This window comes from Lepidothrix coronata, unplaced genomic scaffold (assembly GCF_001604755.1).
Source record: "Lepidothrix coronata isolate B3197 unplaced genomic scaffold, Lepidothrix_coronata-1.0 Scaffold137, whole genome shotgun sequence".
Taxonomy (NCBI): Eukaryota; Metazoa; Chordata; class Aves; order Passeriformes; family Pipridae; genus Lepidothrix; species Lepidothrix coronata.
Window position 1 is genome coordinate 1,464,066 of NW_016690317.1, and position 15,247 is coordinate 1,479,312.

General features: G+C 45.3%; 1 protein-coding gene across 1 annotated transcript in view; it reads left to right on the forward strand.

The window, feature by feature from the left end:
- Positions 1 to 407: 407 nt before the first annotated feature.
- Positions 408 to 15,247, forward strand: part of LOC108503355 (transcription factor COE2-like) — an 84,123-nt gene continuing 69,283 nt past the window's right edge. The window contains exon 1 of the mRNA XM_017827271.1: positions 408 to 572. Within this exon, the coding sequence (XP_017682760.1) occupies positions 408 to 572 (165 nt within the window). The remainder of the gene's footprint in view (positions 573 to 15,247) is intronic.

The following is a 15,247-nucleotide window of genomic DNA, read 5'->3' on the forward strand; positions in this document are numbered from 1 at the left end:
AGAAAGGGGAAAGAGCTGCTTGGAGGAATGACTTGACCCATTGATTGATTTGGGTTGGAGGGACCTTAAAGCCCATCCTGTGCCACCCCCTGCCATGGGACACCTTCCAGTAGCCCAGGATGCTCCAACCTGGCCTTGGACACTTCCAGGGATGGAGCAGCCACAGCTTCTCTGGGAATTCCCTCCCAGCCCCTCCCCACCCTCCCAGGCAGGAATTTCTTCCCAATATCTAATCTTGCTGCACCACGAGACCACAATCCTCCAATTTTCCTGCCCCTGGGCTGCTTTATCTGCTGTTATCTTCACTTGAGATTTCCTTTACGTCTCATATGCAATAAATTCAGATCAAATTAATGCCCAACAAGGAATTAAATAGCAAAGTTCTTGTCTCCTGCTCATTCATCCCGATGGCTACAACGACTGCAATAAAAATTCAGGAGTGCTTTGCTGTGAATAAACCTGAGACAGAATATGGCCCCAAGATTCCTGCTTTTGAAACAGGCCCATCCAAGCTGGACCTGCTGCCTCATTGGTGCAGTGGTGGAGAGAAAAAAAGCATTAAAGACCTGAATGTAAGTGAAGTAATGCAAGACAAGATCTGTCAGCACAGGCTTTAATGTTGCTTAACAAAATATGTTACAGTAAATCTTTATAGACTGTATAAGTACGTCGAGTTCCAACAAAGTAAACCAAAGTAAACATTTCTCTTATGGGAAATTAAATTCCATGTGGTTAGTGCAGAGCCATGATTAATTCAGAGGCAATGAGAATATAGTAAAGTTATTGACTGTGTCTGAGAAACAATTTCATGTCAGGAAAAAAAATAGGAGGGGGAGAAGTAAAAAAAAAAAAAAAAGTTTAAACACCAAAGATAGGAGGGGAGGGGAAAACCAGAAGTGGAGTTTCTGGTGTTTAATTATAAATGAAAGCATGGGTGCTGTAGGTATTAAAGGGGCATCAATTATTGATAACGAGCTGGCTGCAGGATCAGGGAGGAGCCCTGGGTGCTCTGAAGGGCTGGGGGTGGGGGGGGTTGTGTTTACACACCCGTGTGATTTCCTTCCCTGCCCTCCCCGGGATCCCCAGGAAAAGGAGCACTCCGAGGGCTCTTGGCCGCCGGCCCCAGCGCGCGGTTTCATAACGCTGGGGGTTTAACTCCAAATGATTTTTAATATTCCACATATGGTTTCATGGGTTTTTTAAGCCTCCTCGCTGGGAATGAACAAGGCTGTGGTATTATGATGAATAGTGGATGGGGTCCAGGAACACCCACTTGCTTCCCTACATATCAAACATGTGGCGCTCCCATTAAATCTGGGAATCTCCCCTGGGATCGGAGTTGTCCTATCTAATCCAGTCCTATTTCGTTCCCCAGCCCGAATTGAGTAGGATGCATTGTTCCCATACATTCTTCTTTTAATTAAATGCAGTAGATATGTCATGTCAATGAAATATTCCAGGTCTGTTTTTACATCTGTAGCCATTTTCTCCTCCTGTACTTCCATTTGCCTCCTTGGACAGAAATTCTGCATTAAATACAGCCCTGGATTAGTTGATTGGCCGTGTGGAGGCTGCCAGAACAGTTCAAATAAAAATCATAATGTTGTTTTTTTTATTTTTTTTTAATTATTTTTTTCCTGGCCTCTGTAAAACTGGACCATAATGTCATAGAGACACTGTTCCTCTCGAGAAGTTTCAGACCCTCCAGAACGAACACTCAGCCCCCAAATTACCTGCCTTGCCTTGTTTGTTTTGCTGAGTGGATGGGTTTTGCATCCCAGCCCTTTCCCTCCTTGTTCCTGCTGTAATCCCTGCAGGTATCAGCCACTGAACCAGGTTCTTGGGGAGATTTGCTGGGGATCATTTGGCAACTGATCCAATTGACACAAATCTGCACCGTTATTTAAACCCCAAACCCCCTCTCTGAGTATCTGCCAAGCAGATTATCCAGGTTTGAAAACTTGATCTCCTTTTAAAAACGCCGTGTTCAATTATTATTTTTAAAATGCTGGATTACAGCTCTGAATTCTCTGGAGGTTAAACTGGAGCCTTATTATAAGGGGAACTACAAGTAAACATTATTAATTATAAAAAAAAAAAATTGCTTAAATTAGGTTTTTTTCACACCTGCTTCTTTCTTAATTAGCTCGTAGTCCACATATTTCAGTCAGTTGAACTCTTTAGTATTTATTCAAGCATACTTGACATTAACATACTGTTTGATGTTTGATATCCCGAGTTTTTAATTTAACCACATGACAACAAATGGTATTTATGAAATATCAGTGAGCTGGAAAAATATCCTGTGTTGCAGTTGTGCTCTGTGGTGAGCTGAAAGCTGCTTCCTTTTGGAGCTTTAAGCAGGGCTTAAATGCACAGGGGGAACGTGTGCCTCGTGCTGATACCCCTATTTTTTTATCCTCAGCGAGATTTACAGGCTGCCAGGGGTGCAGAGCTACCAAGAGAGCAGCAGACTCGCTGCAGGATCTGGGAGGGGGAAGAAACACCAAAATACTTTTCGAATGATGTCATAACTCAGGGGTTTCTTACAAAATGGAATTGGTCCTGACACACGAGTCAGCAGCAAAATATGCAGCATCTCTTTGTCTGGGTTTATTAATGCTGTCACACTCGGCATTGGGGTCGTGCTTTCCCCACAGTAGTTTTGGTTGTATTTACAGTTATCTCCCCTCGGAGTGTACAAACCTGTGCTGTTTGTGTGGCAGCAGTGCTGGGATCGGGCCTGGCTCTGGTGGGTGCTGTTCACCAGCAGCACAGGGCAGTTCCTGCCAAGGAGGACTTGCATTCAGGGCAGATGGGACAAACACAGGGTGCTGAGCCCAGAAACCACATGGGCACGAGGAACAACCCCCTGGATTCAGCATCTTCCCCAAATCCCTGGCTCAGCTCTGACACCACCACCCACAGACTCCTTTTCTTTACCTGTTTTTAAGCGGGGCAAATTTTAATAAGCGTTTCACGAATTGTCAAGAAGTCAGTGATACTGAGGAATATGGAATCCATGACTTTAAAGATGGAATAATTCTTCCTGAGCCTCGACTGGTATGACTGTGGTTCAGAACTGCTGTTGTGTGTGTTGTGTGTGTCTATGGTTGCACTTACACTGGTGCAGGTGAGCAGTTTGGGGAACACCTGTCTGTCAGTGTAACATTTGTTCTTTGTTATTCCTTGGGCAAGGAATGAGGCAGGGGACTTCTGGGGTACAACACAGTGGGATTATCTCAGGAGGAAGTTTGAAGTGCTCAGCCTGGTTTCTCAGAGCCCTGGGACCAGCCCCAGCCCCCAAACTCGAGTTGGGGTGCAGGGCTGACCCAGGGATGTGGCAGCTCCCTGTGGCCAAGGGAACGATCCCACAGTTGTAATTCCACAGCCCGTGGCCAACAATGACTGTTCCCAGCCCTGGCCCGAGTTAAACTTGCGAAATCCTCGCCAAACCCTCGCCAAACCCTCGCTACCTGCTGTGCTGGTGCTCGTGTGTCATCCGTGCAGGGTCCCGGGGAAGGGCTGGGCTGGGGAGGGGGAGGGTTCCCAGCAAAGGGTGGGGGAGTTCTGAGTAATTTGTTAAATCTGCCGCAGATTCTCTTGTGCAAATCTCGTCCTCCTCTCTCTGGTCCCTCTCTGGCAGCAAAGTTCTCTGATTTTTGGTGCGTGGCTGTTACACAAAGCAGAGCTCAGGGTTTTGAGCAGAGCTGTGTTGTTAGTTCACGTTGTAGTTTGTTGTTTAAAACACTGCAGGGATAGCAAATGAACAATTGTTCAACAAACTGAAATACTAAAAATAGGAAATTTCAAGTTGGCTTAGGCTGGAATTTTATTTGATCTTTGAGTTTGTGTGATTTTTGAGTTTAAAAACAGAATTCTGTGTGATTTTTGAGTTTAAAAACAGAATTCTGTTTTAAAATCAACCCCCTCATTTTAGAAAGTGATGATAAAATACTTCTGTACTTTTGATGCCTTTTGCTTGCTGTGAAAATGTAACAAACTCCAAACACCTTTTTGACTTTTGTTTTGCACGTCGAAGCCTCATCTCTGAATTCTCTGCTTGTAAAAATGCCATTAATCACAACTTAGACATTTTTAGCTTTTTCTAAGCCACATGGACCATAACAAAGGTTAGAAGAACAAAATATTTGAGGCTAAACGTGTATCACCTTTGTGATCCCTACTTCTGGGTCAGTAGGAACGACCAGAATTCCAGGAGGAATTTCATCCTGATGAGGAAAAAACCGATATAAAAGCCTAGTTTCAGGCTAATAGAATTTTTTTTTTTTTTTAAAGAAAGATTGCTGGTTGTTGTAGTAGACATGAGTTTCCATGTGATCTTGATCAGCAGTAAATCACTTTATCATCAGCCCCGTGGATGTGTGAACACAGTTGTGTTGTCACTGTTGCTGCTGTTAGAGTTTGATGGCAGGTATGAGCTCTACCTGCTCTCTGTGCCATTCAGATGTTAATAATTAATAAAAGAAGGCAATGAGAGGATATCTGGGCCTGCACCCCAGATCTCAGCAGTGGGAGCTGCTGCCGGGGTGGGGTTCACTCAGGACCAGGCCGGGCTGTGCAACAGATGAAGTGTCAAGAAATATTAAGGAGGGATTCAGAGAAAATCCCTCATGTTAGAGGAATGTTCTAAGCTGAGAGGAATATCTTCATAAAAACAAATGGGAGACAGATGCATGAATTTCAAGTGGCAGGATAAATTGAGTGGGGAGAAAGCTCGTTTGTGATGTTCACACTTGTTAGCGGGTCAGGATGACACGGGAGGAGCTGCAGCTTTATTTAGGCTTGTTCAAACTCATTCACACAAAACTGCACTGCCTTTGCTGGGATCTTCATAGCTGCCTGTGTCTTAATTAACGTGGGCCAAGGATGCACTTTGCTGGTTTTGTTCCTCCTGAAAGGAAAGCTGATGTCAGTGGGAGCCTCTCACAGGTCTTGGCTGAGCTGGGCTGGAACGTGGGGCTCGGAGCACTAAATTCAGTCCTGGTGTCTTTGGCACACCAAGATGGATGAAGAATCCTGCTTTTAGGAATTTAGGAAAGGGATATTTGCTCTGATGAGCTCCCAGGCCAAACAGAGACGAGAACATGTGTTGACCCTGGAGAGGAAGTGGCAGGATTACGGGAGAGATGAACGGGAGAGCTCCAACCAGCCCCGTGGTGTTCCTCTGACTCATGAAAGCCACACTGCCCTTGATCCCCTGTCTGACTCTTTAGCTGAGATACATCTAGAAAGTAGTTTTTTCCAAATCTTGTCCCTCCCTCTTGCCTGCCAGGCTGTATTAGTCCTTGTCTGAGAGTTAAAACTTCGCTTTATTTTCCTTATAATTACAATTTGCCTCTGGCAGGTGGGCTTGGTCGGACAACTGTTGCTCTTGGGCACGTGGAAGAGCTGTGAGATGCAGTGTGTCAGCCCACAGCACTGCTGGAAAACATGCAGACAGGCCCAGAACTGTGAAAAAGCATGCTGCTTTTCAAATTTACTGTTATTACTTCGAACAGGACGAACAAATAAACAAAAAGGGAACGTAGCTCAGCAAAGGGTGCAGCACATCTGCACCATAAATCCCTCACAAGGAGGCAAAGTCCCTTTGGAAGTCTGAGCTGTAACAAGGCAGGGGCAGGGGGTGGTGTTGGGGCACATTTCAGCTCCCCTTGAACACTCTGGGCCTGAAATTTTGGTCTGTGTGTGGGCATATTTTGAACAAATTGAGTTCTTTCTCTCCCCAAGGAGGTCAGTGAGAAGCTTGCGGGGGGCAGTGGGATCTAGTTTTGCCAGCTCCCATCAAAGTGAAATACATGGTTGTCCCCTTGAGTGTCCTCAGAATTAGGTTCTCTACTACCTGAAAAGGAGAAGGGAATGTTGAATAATAGTGGTTCACTGTCCAAATTTCAGATCTGCAGCCATTAGGCTAAAGGGAAAAGCCCAAATCTAAGAAGGGTGAAGGTGCTGAAAGCTGCAGGTTGAAGTTCTGGGTTACACCAGAGGGAAAAGAGCAGAAGGCCCTGATGCCACTGTTGCTCCTTGGGGGCAGGAGTTGTTTTGGAGAGGGGATGAAGGGATGGGTGCTGCAGATGGGGATGCCAGGAACATTTATTCATTTAAATTTAAAAATAAAAGCGTTTCTGGAGTGTTCACTCCCACAAGAGTGGAAGAGAATACTTGGGGAGAGGTGGAGAAGCCTGTGAGGATACTTTGAAGTGGGAGTCCAAGAAAATGTGTAGGGATTGCTGGAATAAGCTGACCTGGAAGAAGGAGGTGCTAGAGAGGAGCTGCTCTAGAAGACCTGGTGAATATGGAAGAAAGGCACCAAACCCAGGGTCATGAAGGAGAGGTCCAGCCCTTTCAGTTTGCAGCTTGAGGGAAACATCATTTCGTGTTTAGGGTTACTTTTACCTTGGTATCTTGGTCCTTTGCCTGATCCTCTGTTACCTGTTGGTTGATGGCACCTGCTCAGGATGAGTGACAGCCCCGAGATTCTGGTTCCCATTTATTAACAGCATTTCCCTTCCGTGTGAAAAGGGGTGAGAGGCACTTTGCAAACCCACCAGAACAGTTCTGTGTGACTCAGAACTGGAATCCTCTGTCAAGAGTGCAGGAACTTTCCAAGCTTTTGGGTTCCACCTGCACGAACCACTAAGAGTATGATTTTCCTTTAAAGACCACAATCCTAATACCAGTTTATTCCACGTGTAGGAACAGAGCCAGATCAACAGACCTGTGTAAACAAGACACCACAGACTTTCCTCTTGATTTTTTTTTATTCCCAATCATTTTTTTTTGTTGTTTTAACTTATATATAAAGAGGCTACTTCAGATTCTGCAGAAGTAATAATAAAACCAGACCTAATGGGTCACCATATGTGGAGAGGAGATCTCTTGGGTCTTAGGATATACACTTAGAGAGTGAAGTAAAGAAAAGGAAAAAAGCAGTAATATTGGCAACTGTTGTTAGGTAGTATAAACAATAGCCAGCCATTGGCTTGGAGCAGCAGATCAAGTTCCAATAGCACTCAATAGGGAGCCTTCCTTAAAAAATTAGAAGAAGCTGGGTTGGAGCTGGTCCATGCTGGGAATGGCAGAAGAAGCAAAAACAAGAGTAAATGAATGGAAATTAAGCAGCAGGAAATGGGGATTTGGCACAAGGTTGGAATTTGAAACTGCAGAGAGGTGTCAGTGATAAAGGTTGGATAGAGTTTCTGGCCAAAAACAGAAAGAAAGAATGCAGATGTGTTCATTGAATAAAGTACAGATGTAGGGAGCGGGAGGGGGGGGGCTGGTGGGGAGAGAGAAAGAAAGAAAAGGAAAAAAAGAAAAAAAAAAAGAAAAAAACAGGGGAAATAATGCTGAAAGTAGGTGCAGTCATGTTTAATGTTTTTTTGAAACCATTTTTCTCTGTGACTCCTCAGAGAACAGCAGGTCTGGGCTCAGCTCGATTGTTGTGTTCTGCAGGGAGACTGTTCTGGCATTTAACTTATTCTTGCCCCTCATGTGTTTTGGCCCCACATTCCTTTGGATCATGCCCTGTTCCACGTCTAGGTGTGAGGTGGGGTTGGGGAGCTGCTCATTTCTCCTCTGACAGGATCTCCTCGGGAAGGGGAGCTGATGTCACTGCCGGGACTGCAGGGTTTGTGTCCCGCACCTCTTCTGAAGAGCCTGGGATGTAAAGTCTTCTGGGCAGCTTTTCAGTGGTGTTATCATTTTCTCAGTTGTTTTTTGTTCCTTTCTGCCTCTCTACAGTGGAGTATTTGTGCCTAACTCCAGACATATGGCAGCACAATCAAAGTTCACTGTGTATTATTTAAACAAGCCCACACTGACAGTGGGTATGTTCTTCCTAATTACAAAGTGGGCTGATTTGCTTAAACTGTTGTGACTGTGAACCCGTTTCCCCCTGCAGTTGGGCAGCCTGACTGCAGTTTTGTTTCTGTTTCTGATGAGTAATGCTGCTGTATTCCTTCCCCAAAGTCCTTTTATGGCCCCCATTACAGTTGCTCCTGAGCACTTCTGCACAGATCTGGCTTCAGATCCCCCCAGTGACAGAGGGAAATCCTGTCACTCCTGCTCTGCTCTCAGCAAACCCAAAGCTGGGAGCTTTGAAGGCACTTAGCCACTTGTCTCCTATTGATTTGAGCACATAAAATAAGAAATACGGTCTCGACAACTTGCCAAATAATCACGTAGCCTGCAGCAGAGCTTAGGGTGGGATCTGGGCTTTGTAAATCTGGGCTTCAACTGTTGAACCAACTCCTTCAGCATTGTGCTCACAGAGCTGGAGCTCAGGGAATGAACAGCCCAGGGACTGAGCAGTGTCCTCGTAGCAGTGGAGCTGCTTCACCCTGGAGACCCTACAGAGGTAATTACTGTTAATTGACCCCTCGTGCCTTGAACTTACACGTTTAAATGCGTACGTTGGAAATGTCGTGGTGGGTTCCTAAAGGGCCTGGTTCTCCACTGACCCCTGTCACTTGCTGAGTAGGAGAAGTCAGCATTTAGTGTCTCCTTCCCAGTTAATATTAATAAATGACGTGCAGAGCTGCACGAGGCCACAGCTCCCTGCAAACAGCTCCGAAAATGAATGGCAGCCTTTGAGTAATGCCTGCCCAAATTATTCTGTGGTTTATGGGTCCGTGGTGTTAGACCCTCATCTTGTAACTCAATCTGTTCTGTGCCCTGTTGACTTTTTTAAGAGCCTTTTCCAGGAAAATTGTTTTCCCTACGCCGGGATTTACCCAGGGCAGTTGCAAAGAACCACAGAGGGATGTGCTGGGCCTTCCCACGTGGAGGGGTGGGCAAACCTTCACAGAGGACATGTTATTTGGGTTCTAAGTTCAGTGTGAAGCTCACAATTACAACTTGGTTCATTATTGGTGCACAGCAGAGGTGAGGAAAACAAGGCATGGAGGGGTTGAGTTGAAAACAAGACATGGAGAGGTTGAATTGAAAACAAGACATGGAGAGGTTGAATAGAAAACAAGGCATGGAGAGATTGAATAGAAAACAAGAGATGGAGAGGTTGAGTTGAAAACAAGAGATGGAGGGGTTGAATAGAAAACAAGACATGTAGGGGTTGAGTAGGAAACAGGACATGGAGGGGTTGAGTGGAAAACAAGACATGGAGAGATTGAGCTGAAAACAAGAGATGGAGAGGTTGAGTGGAAAACAAGACATGGAGGGGTTGAGTTGAAAACAAGACATGGAGAGGTTGAATAGAAAACAAGACATGGAGGGGTTGAATAGAAAACAAGAGATGAAGAGGTTGAGTAGAAAACAAGACATGGAGGGGCTGAGTTGAAAACAAGAGATGGAGGGGTTGAATAGAAAACAAGACATGGAGAGGTTTAAAAACTTGACAAAGATGACAGGAAGTTTAATGGACAAAACAGGGATCTGACAAGAGAACAATTTCTCTGGATTTAAATCTGTTCCCTCCCTCGAGCCCTTCCACCAGCAACCTTGAAGGTGCAGTTCATCAAAGTTTTACTGGTTGTTAAAAGAAAAGCTGTGAAGAGATGTTAAAGCTCCCATTTCAGGGCTAAATCCAACTTCTCCATGGCTTTGTGATGTATTATCTTGTGAGGAAGTGCTGCTGATTGACATCTGGGTGTAATGGTGCCTGATGCTGGCTCAGGTCAGAGAGCAGCTCTGAGGTTAAATGGCTCAATGGTACTGTAAAAATAATATAATATGATATGATGTGATGTGCCAGTCCTTGTGCTTTCTGGTTACTTGAGTTTTCATGTCACCACTGGACAATTTTCTGACTAAAACACCTTGTTGGTACTCAGTGAAATCAGTCCAGCCTTCCCAGATTTTTTTGGACAGGCCATTAAATACCTGTGGCTGGGTTGTGCTAATGACACCAATGAAAACTCTGGCAGGTGCTGTCAGCCCCAAAGGCCTGGATGAGGGGAACTGAAGCCAAGGTGGGGACAATCTGAGTGTCTCTGAGCTCTTTATTAGACCTTTGTGCTTTGTGATATCAGTTTGTGCCAACTATTCTAACAGGTGCCTTCGTAAGGCTTGAGGCTTCCTAAGAGCTCAGATCTCCTGTGATCGTGGCTGTTTTTAAAGGAGGGAAGACCCCAATCAGTCTAAACCCAACAATAATAAATCAAACTTCCCTGTTACTTATCAGAAAACAAATATTAGCCCTTAACTAAACCACTGTAGCTTTGTTTGCTGTTTTACTTCTAATTGCTGCAGTTTAGGACTTGACCATCTGACTCTGGATTTTTTTTTTCATTCAGACAGAAAATAGGGAGCATTTTGGCATCTAAGCCTCATTTGATATTTTGCTTAAGTGTGAAATGTCTTGATTCCAGAAAGTCTTTGTTGTCTTTCAGGCTCTAGAAGGAGTTTGTAGTGCTTTTTCACAGCTGTTGTTTTGCTCTTAACTGTGAGTAGTGGTTGCACAACATTTCCTTTATGTTTCAGGGTATTGCTGAAAAAACAAACCTGCAAAATCAAATGTGTTTTTAAGGGGCACAGAATTAAAAGGACTGTCATCTCTGCTTTTTAAGCAGCATCTGGCCACCTTCCTCCTTCTATTTCTCCATTTCTGCTTCATAACTATTCCCCTCTCCCCTCACTCTTGCCTTTATGGAATCTTTTAAGTATAGATGCTACTTACAGGCCTAAACAGCTGTAAAACTACCAGAGCAAACCCCCTGTAAATGCTGAACAGATGTGCAGGGGTGAGAGTCACATCTGGACAGCACTGTCACCACGGCAGAGCCCGGACTCTTCACCTCCTCCCCTCACTGAGAGGGCAGAATAAAAAAGAGCTCTGCTCCAAGGTTTGGCTCCTTTAGCTAAGGAAGGGTGATGCTGAAGCCCGGAAAGGGAGTGTGTCATCATGGAATCATGGAATGGTTTGGGTTGGAAGGACCTTAAAGCCCTTGAAGCCATGGGCAGGGACACCTTTCACTCTCCTGGGTTGCTCCAACCTGGCCTTGGACACTTCCAGGGATGGGGCAGCCACAGCTCCTCTGGGCAAACATCTTTATTTTGAGTTGGGGTTCATTTTGATCTGGTTTTGTTGTTTTTTATTAAAGAGAATAACAGACTTACAAAGACTGTGGTAGTGCCAGGTGACAAAGGGGGGCACAGTGTGTTGTTCCTGCCAACTCTCTCTTTCCCCCTACCCTGAGGGTGCAGACTTGGCTTCCCAGACATGAGACTTCCACAGTCCTTTCACCAGATCCTTTAACTTGCCTTTCTCCATAGTTTGGTGCCTTCCACAGGTGTCCCTTTCTCCATAGTTCGGTGCCTCCCACAGGTGTCCCATTGTCCCTGGGGGAGGTGGCAGTGGTGCAAACCTTTGTCTTCCTTCTTTAAAAAGGTTTAAGAGACTCTTTGGAGTCAGGGGTTCTCAGCAAGCAGATGTTCCACTGGGGGCTCTGATGTTCCTGTCAGGAATTTGGTGATGCTCAATCACCTTGGGTTTGCTTAGGCCTGAGCTTAACACTGACTTATTTTTTTGGCTGCTTGTTCTGTGCAGCTCCAAACTCCTTCAGGAGTTTTGGGCTCTTACAGGACCTTTTCCTCACTACTGAAGTGGCAGTCAGAGCAGAGCACCTGGTTTTCTAGCAGGTAACCAACAAAATGAAGAAGAAAATCAGCTCCTTTGTTCCACCTTTCATTAACAGCCACCACAGGCTGTGAGGGAGATGCTTTTGTTCACCTTGTAGGGGCTGATATTTGGTGGCTGTTTCTCAAAGGCTTTGAGAGGCTGCATCTAAAGGCACTTTCCTGTTGCTAATAATGTATAACCACGTCTAATAACAATGTACAGATTGTAGTATTTGGCACATGGCATCCCAAAAGTGTTTTGCAAGAGAGCCACAAGGCCATTGAAGTGCAGCCAGCTCGAGGGTGGAGGACAGCAATCAGGCAGGCAGGAGCTGTTCACGTGGTGGTAATGGGAGGGCAAAAAGAAGCCCTCAGGAGAGCACCAAACCCTTCCCACCTCCACCAAAAATCCACCCCCTGAATATCAAAGTTAATGCTGGGCAGGCAGGAAACTGCCTTTCCATCCCCTTTCCATCCACATGGCACATGGGGGGATTTTTGGGGGGTGTCCTGTTGGAGTTGGACTTTGATGACCCTCGTGGGTCCCTTCCAGCTCAGGATATTCATGATTCCATGATTCCATCCAGCCTTTCCATCTCTGAGTGTCGTGTCCACACCCTGCATAGAGCACAGGAGTGCAGGTCAAAGGAAGGGAAACAGCAATTTATTGAGAAGTAAAATAAGAAGGAAATCAAAATATTCTTTGAAGATAGAACAGGCTTGGAAAAATCTCCCTTCTGATTTGTGCTGGCAGGAAAGAGTGGTGTGAGACAGGGATGGGGCTGCTCCTGGTCCTCACTGGTGCTGTTCTGCCATGGCAAAGGACACAGACCAGGAGTGAGTCACTTCCCTGAAATAAAAGATGTGCTCATATTGTCCATGAGAACTTGTGCCACTGTAAAGGCTTGACTTCAGAGCCCTTTTCACACTGATTTTGTTCTTCACTTGCCTTTGTTGTGCGAGGTGTTATCACTGGGATTCCAAGAGGGGATGTTCCCTGACCCGCTCCGGGAGCTGCCGGTGTCTGCGTGTCTTACCTCGAGTTTTCAGCTGGAACCCCAGCAAAGTGCTGACAATGTTGCTGGTCCTTATGTGCTCAGATGGCCCCTTCAGGGGACGATTCTTTGCTGCACCTCTCCTGGGAACCCCCTCCTTGGCCATCTCCCCGTGCTCACTGGTTGTTGTGAGCTCTGCACCAGCAGGTTGTGTTACCCATCTAACAGCCACGCTCCAGGGGAATAATTCCTGGTTCATTCCCTTTTTCACAGGCTGTATCCCGTAGTAGAGATGAGTCAGACACCTTTTCCTAATCACCCACTTCACTGCTACAGAAATCCTTTGCTGCCCAGCAGTGGTTTGTCAAGAAGCAGCCTGTAAATTCAGGGCGAGCTGTTACTGCTGAGTGGGATCTGCATCAGTGCCTGAAAGGTTATATCATCCACCGGAATCAGGAATGTTTCCACAGCTGAGATCTTGCTCTCTTATCCAAGACATGTGCAATCCTGACTGTGACAACACTGGGCTTCAGTTTTCAAACTCCAGATCTTCTCCCTGTGCCTGCAATGACCTGATTTGGCCTGGGCAGTTGTCAGTCTGAGATGTCCCTTGTTGAAGGACAGAGTGTGATGTGATTGCCATTTAACTCTGAATCATTCACTGTTTGGGGGATACCCAGTTTTCCAGGGGTATCCCAGCTTCCTGATTTAATATATCTGTGAGGTTGTTGCCCATATTTTGTTGGGACAGAGTGGGACTCATCTCTAATTAAGGTTTTTGGCAGTTGCATTCTATTAACGATGGGGGGGAGGTCAAAATTCACAATCTCTACTTTAAGGTACACACAAAAACCTTTAAATCTCGTAGTTTGTGTCAAATCTGAGGGCATTGGCAGGGGGATGAAGGCAGGGGGTGCATTTCCAGCCTCAGAAATAGGACCAGCTTTGCCAATAAGGTTGGGAGGACTTCCTGACCTGCGGGGGTGGCTAATGGGGCTGTTTTTGTGTCGAAACTATGTGAAAACTGCAGCTGTGAATAAGGATGTGTCTGAGCCACAAGGTTTGGATCCATTTCCAGATTCACAGTCATGGGCGTTGGGATGTGAGATTACAGTCTGAGCTACTCCTTGGGTCGGGTCCAGCTCGGATTGTTGTGTTTTCTTCTCTGGCTTGTTTTGTCCCCTCAAACCCACAGCACAGGCTGGTGAGGGTTTGCAGCTCTTGAAGTTTGTAGTCAGGGAGGGCAGAACTGTGCTGGAGGGAAGGAATTGTAAATGTTCTTCTGAGGAGGGGTCTCAGTTCGGCAAAAATGCAGAGATTATCCCGTGCAGGATGGAATATTTGCAGGCTGGATGTGCAGGAATGCTCTAACTGGGCCCGGGGCTTACATCCAAATTGGGGTCATCGTTCCTCGCACCATCCCTGCGTGAGCCTTGCACGTTTCCCAAATTTTGGAGTGTAGTGTGCAAATTGCAACTGCGGTTCCAGGGAACCTCCGAGGCTGAAGTTCTGTGCAAACAATTACTGCTGCTCGAGTTCTGCCTCAAACAGACCTCTGGAAACGACTCCACGGCAGCAAAGCGGGATTTTGTTCTTGCCCCCAAACTCCAGCTCCATCCCACCCCCCCCGATTTCAGCAGTTTGGCCAAATGTTTAATTACTGCAATTACAAAAGGGCATCGTGCTGCATGTCAATCATCCTACATGGCAAATGTTTGCACATCACCGAGATTGAGAGGAAAACAAATATACAAGACGTGCATATGTTCTAATTTCAATGTGAAATAATAATCTTGGAGCCTGTTAATATGCAGCTAAATTGGAGCAACACTGTTACAGAGAAGATCTCTGAACTGGCTCACTGAGATCTCAGAGCTGGATGAGCATCCCTTTGTTAGGAATGTTAACTATGAGTTCTGTGAGGTTTTTGAAGAGAGAAATCCTTCCTGCAAGTCTTTTGACACTTCTGTGTACGAGTCTTTACATTTTGCATCCATGTGATTTAATTCACTGGAGTGGGAGCTGGAAAAAAATATTTATTTCTTCCCTCTTGGAATTCTACTGAGTAAATATCCATAGGATCCTACATGCTAAATTATGATAGAACCATATGGTTTATTCCCAGCTGAATATAGGACTTCTGAAAAGGAGGATGGTGGCATAAATTTTTTTTTCAGTATAACCATCATTGTCTATTTACATCACTTTCACAAGTATATATTAGGGAAATGAAGCTGTTAAAATATTCTGGTTTTCTTTTTTTTTTTTTTTGAAGGGCCACTCTGGGATGTTGGGAGTCGATTTTTTGATTTTAAGAGAGATGTTCTGACAGTCGAGCTTGTGAACAAATATGGAAGAAAAATCCAGAAATGTGTGACTTTTTGTTGTTGTTGTTGCTGGCTGATATTTGATTCTCTATTCTCTATTGTATCTGATTTTTTTTTTTTTTAATCAAGAGACTTCTCTCTGTGCAACTGCTGAAAAATTTTCTCTGGAGGGCGACACACAGTTGCACTCCCACTCCTGTGGCTTTTTCCTCTCTTAAAAAATAGATGATGTCATTAGGGCTTCCTTCCTCATTTTCATTTCTTTCAGGTATTTACTTGGGTTTTTTTTTTAGCTAAATCCCACCAAGTCGACCAGATTCATCTGTGCCT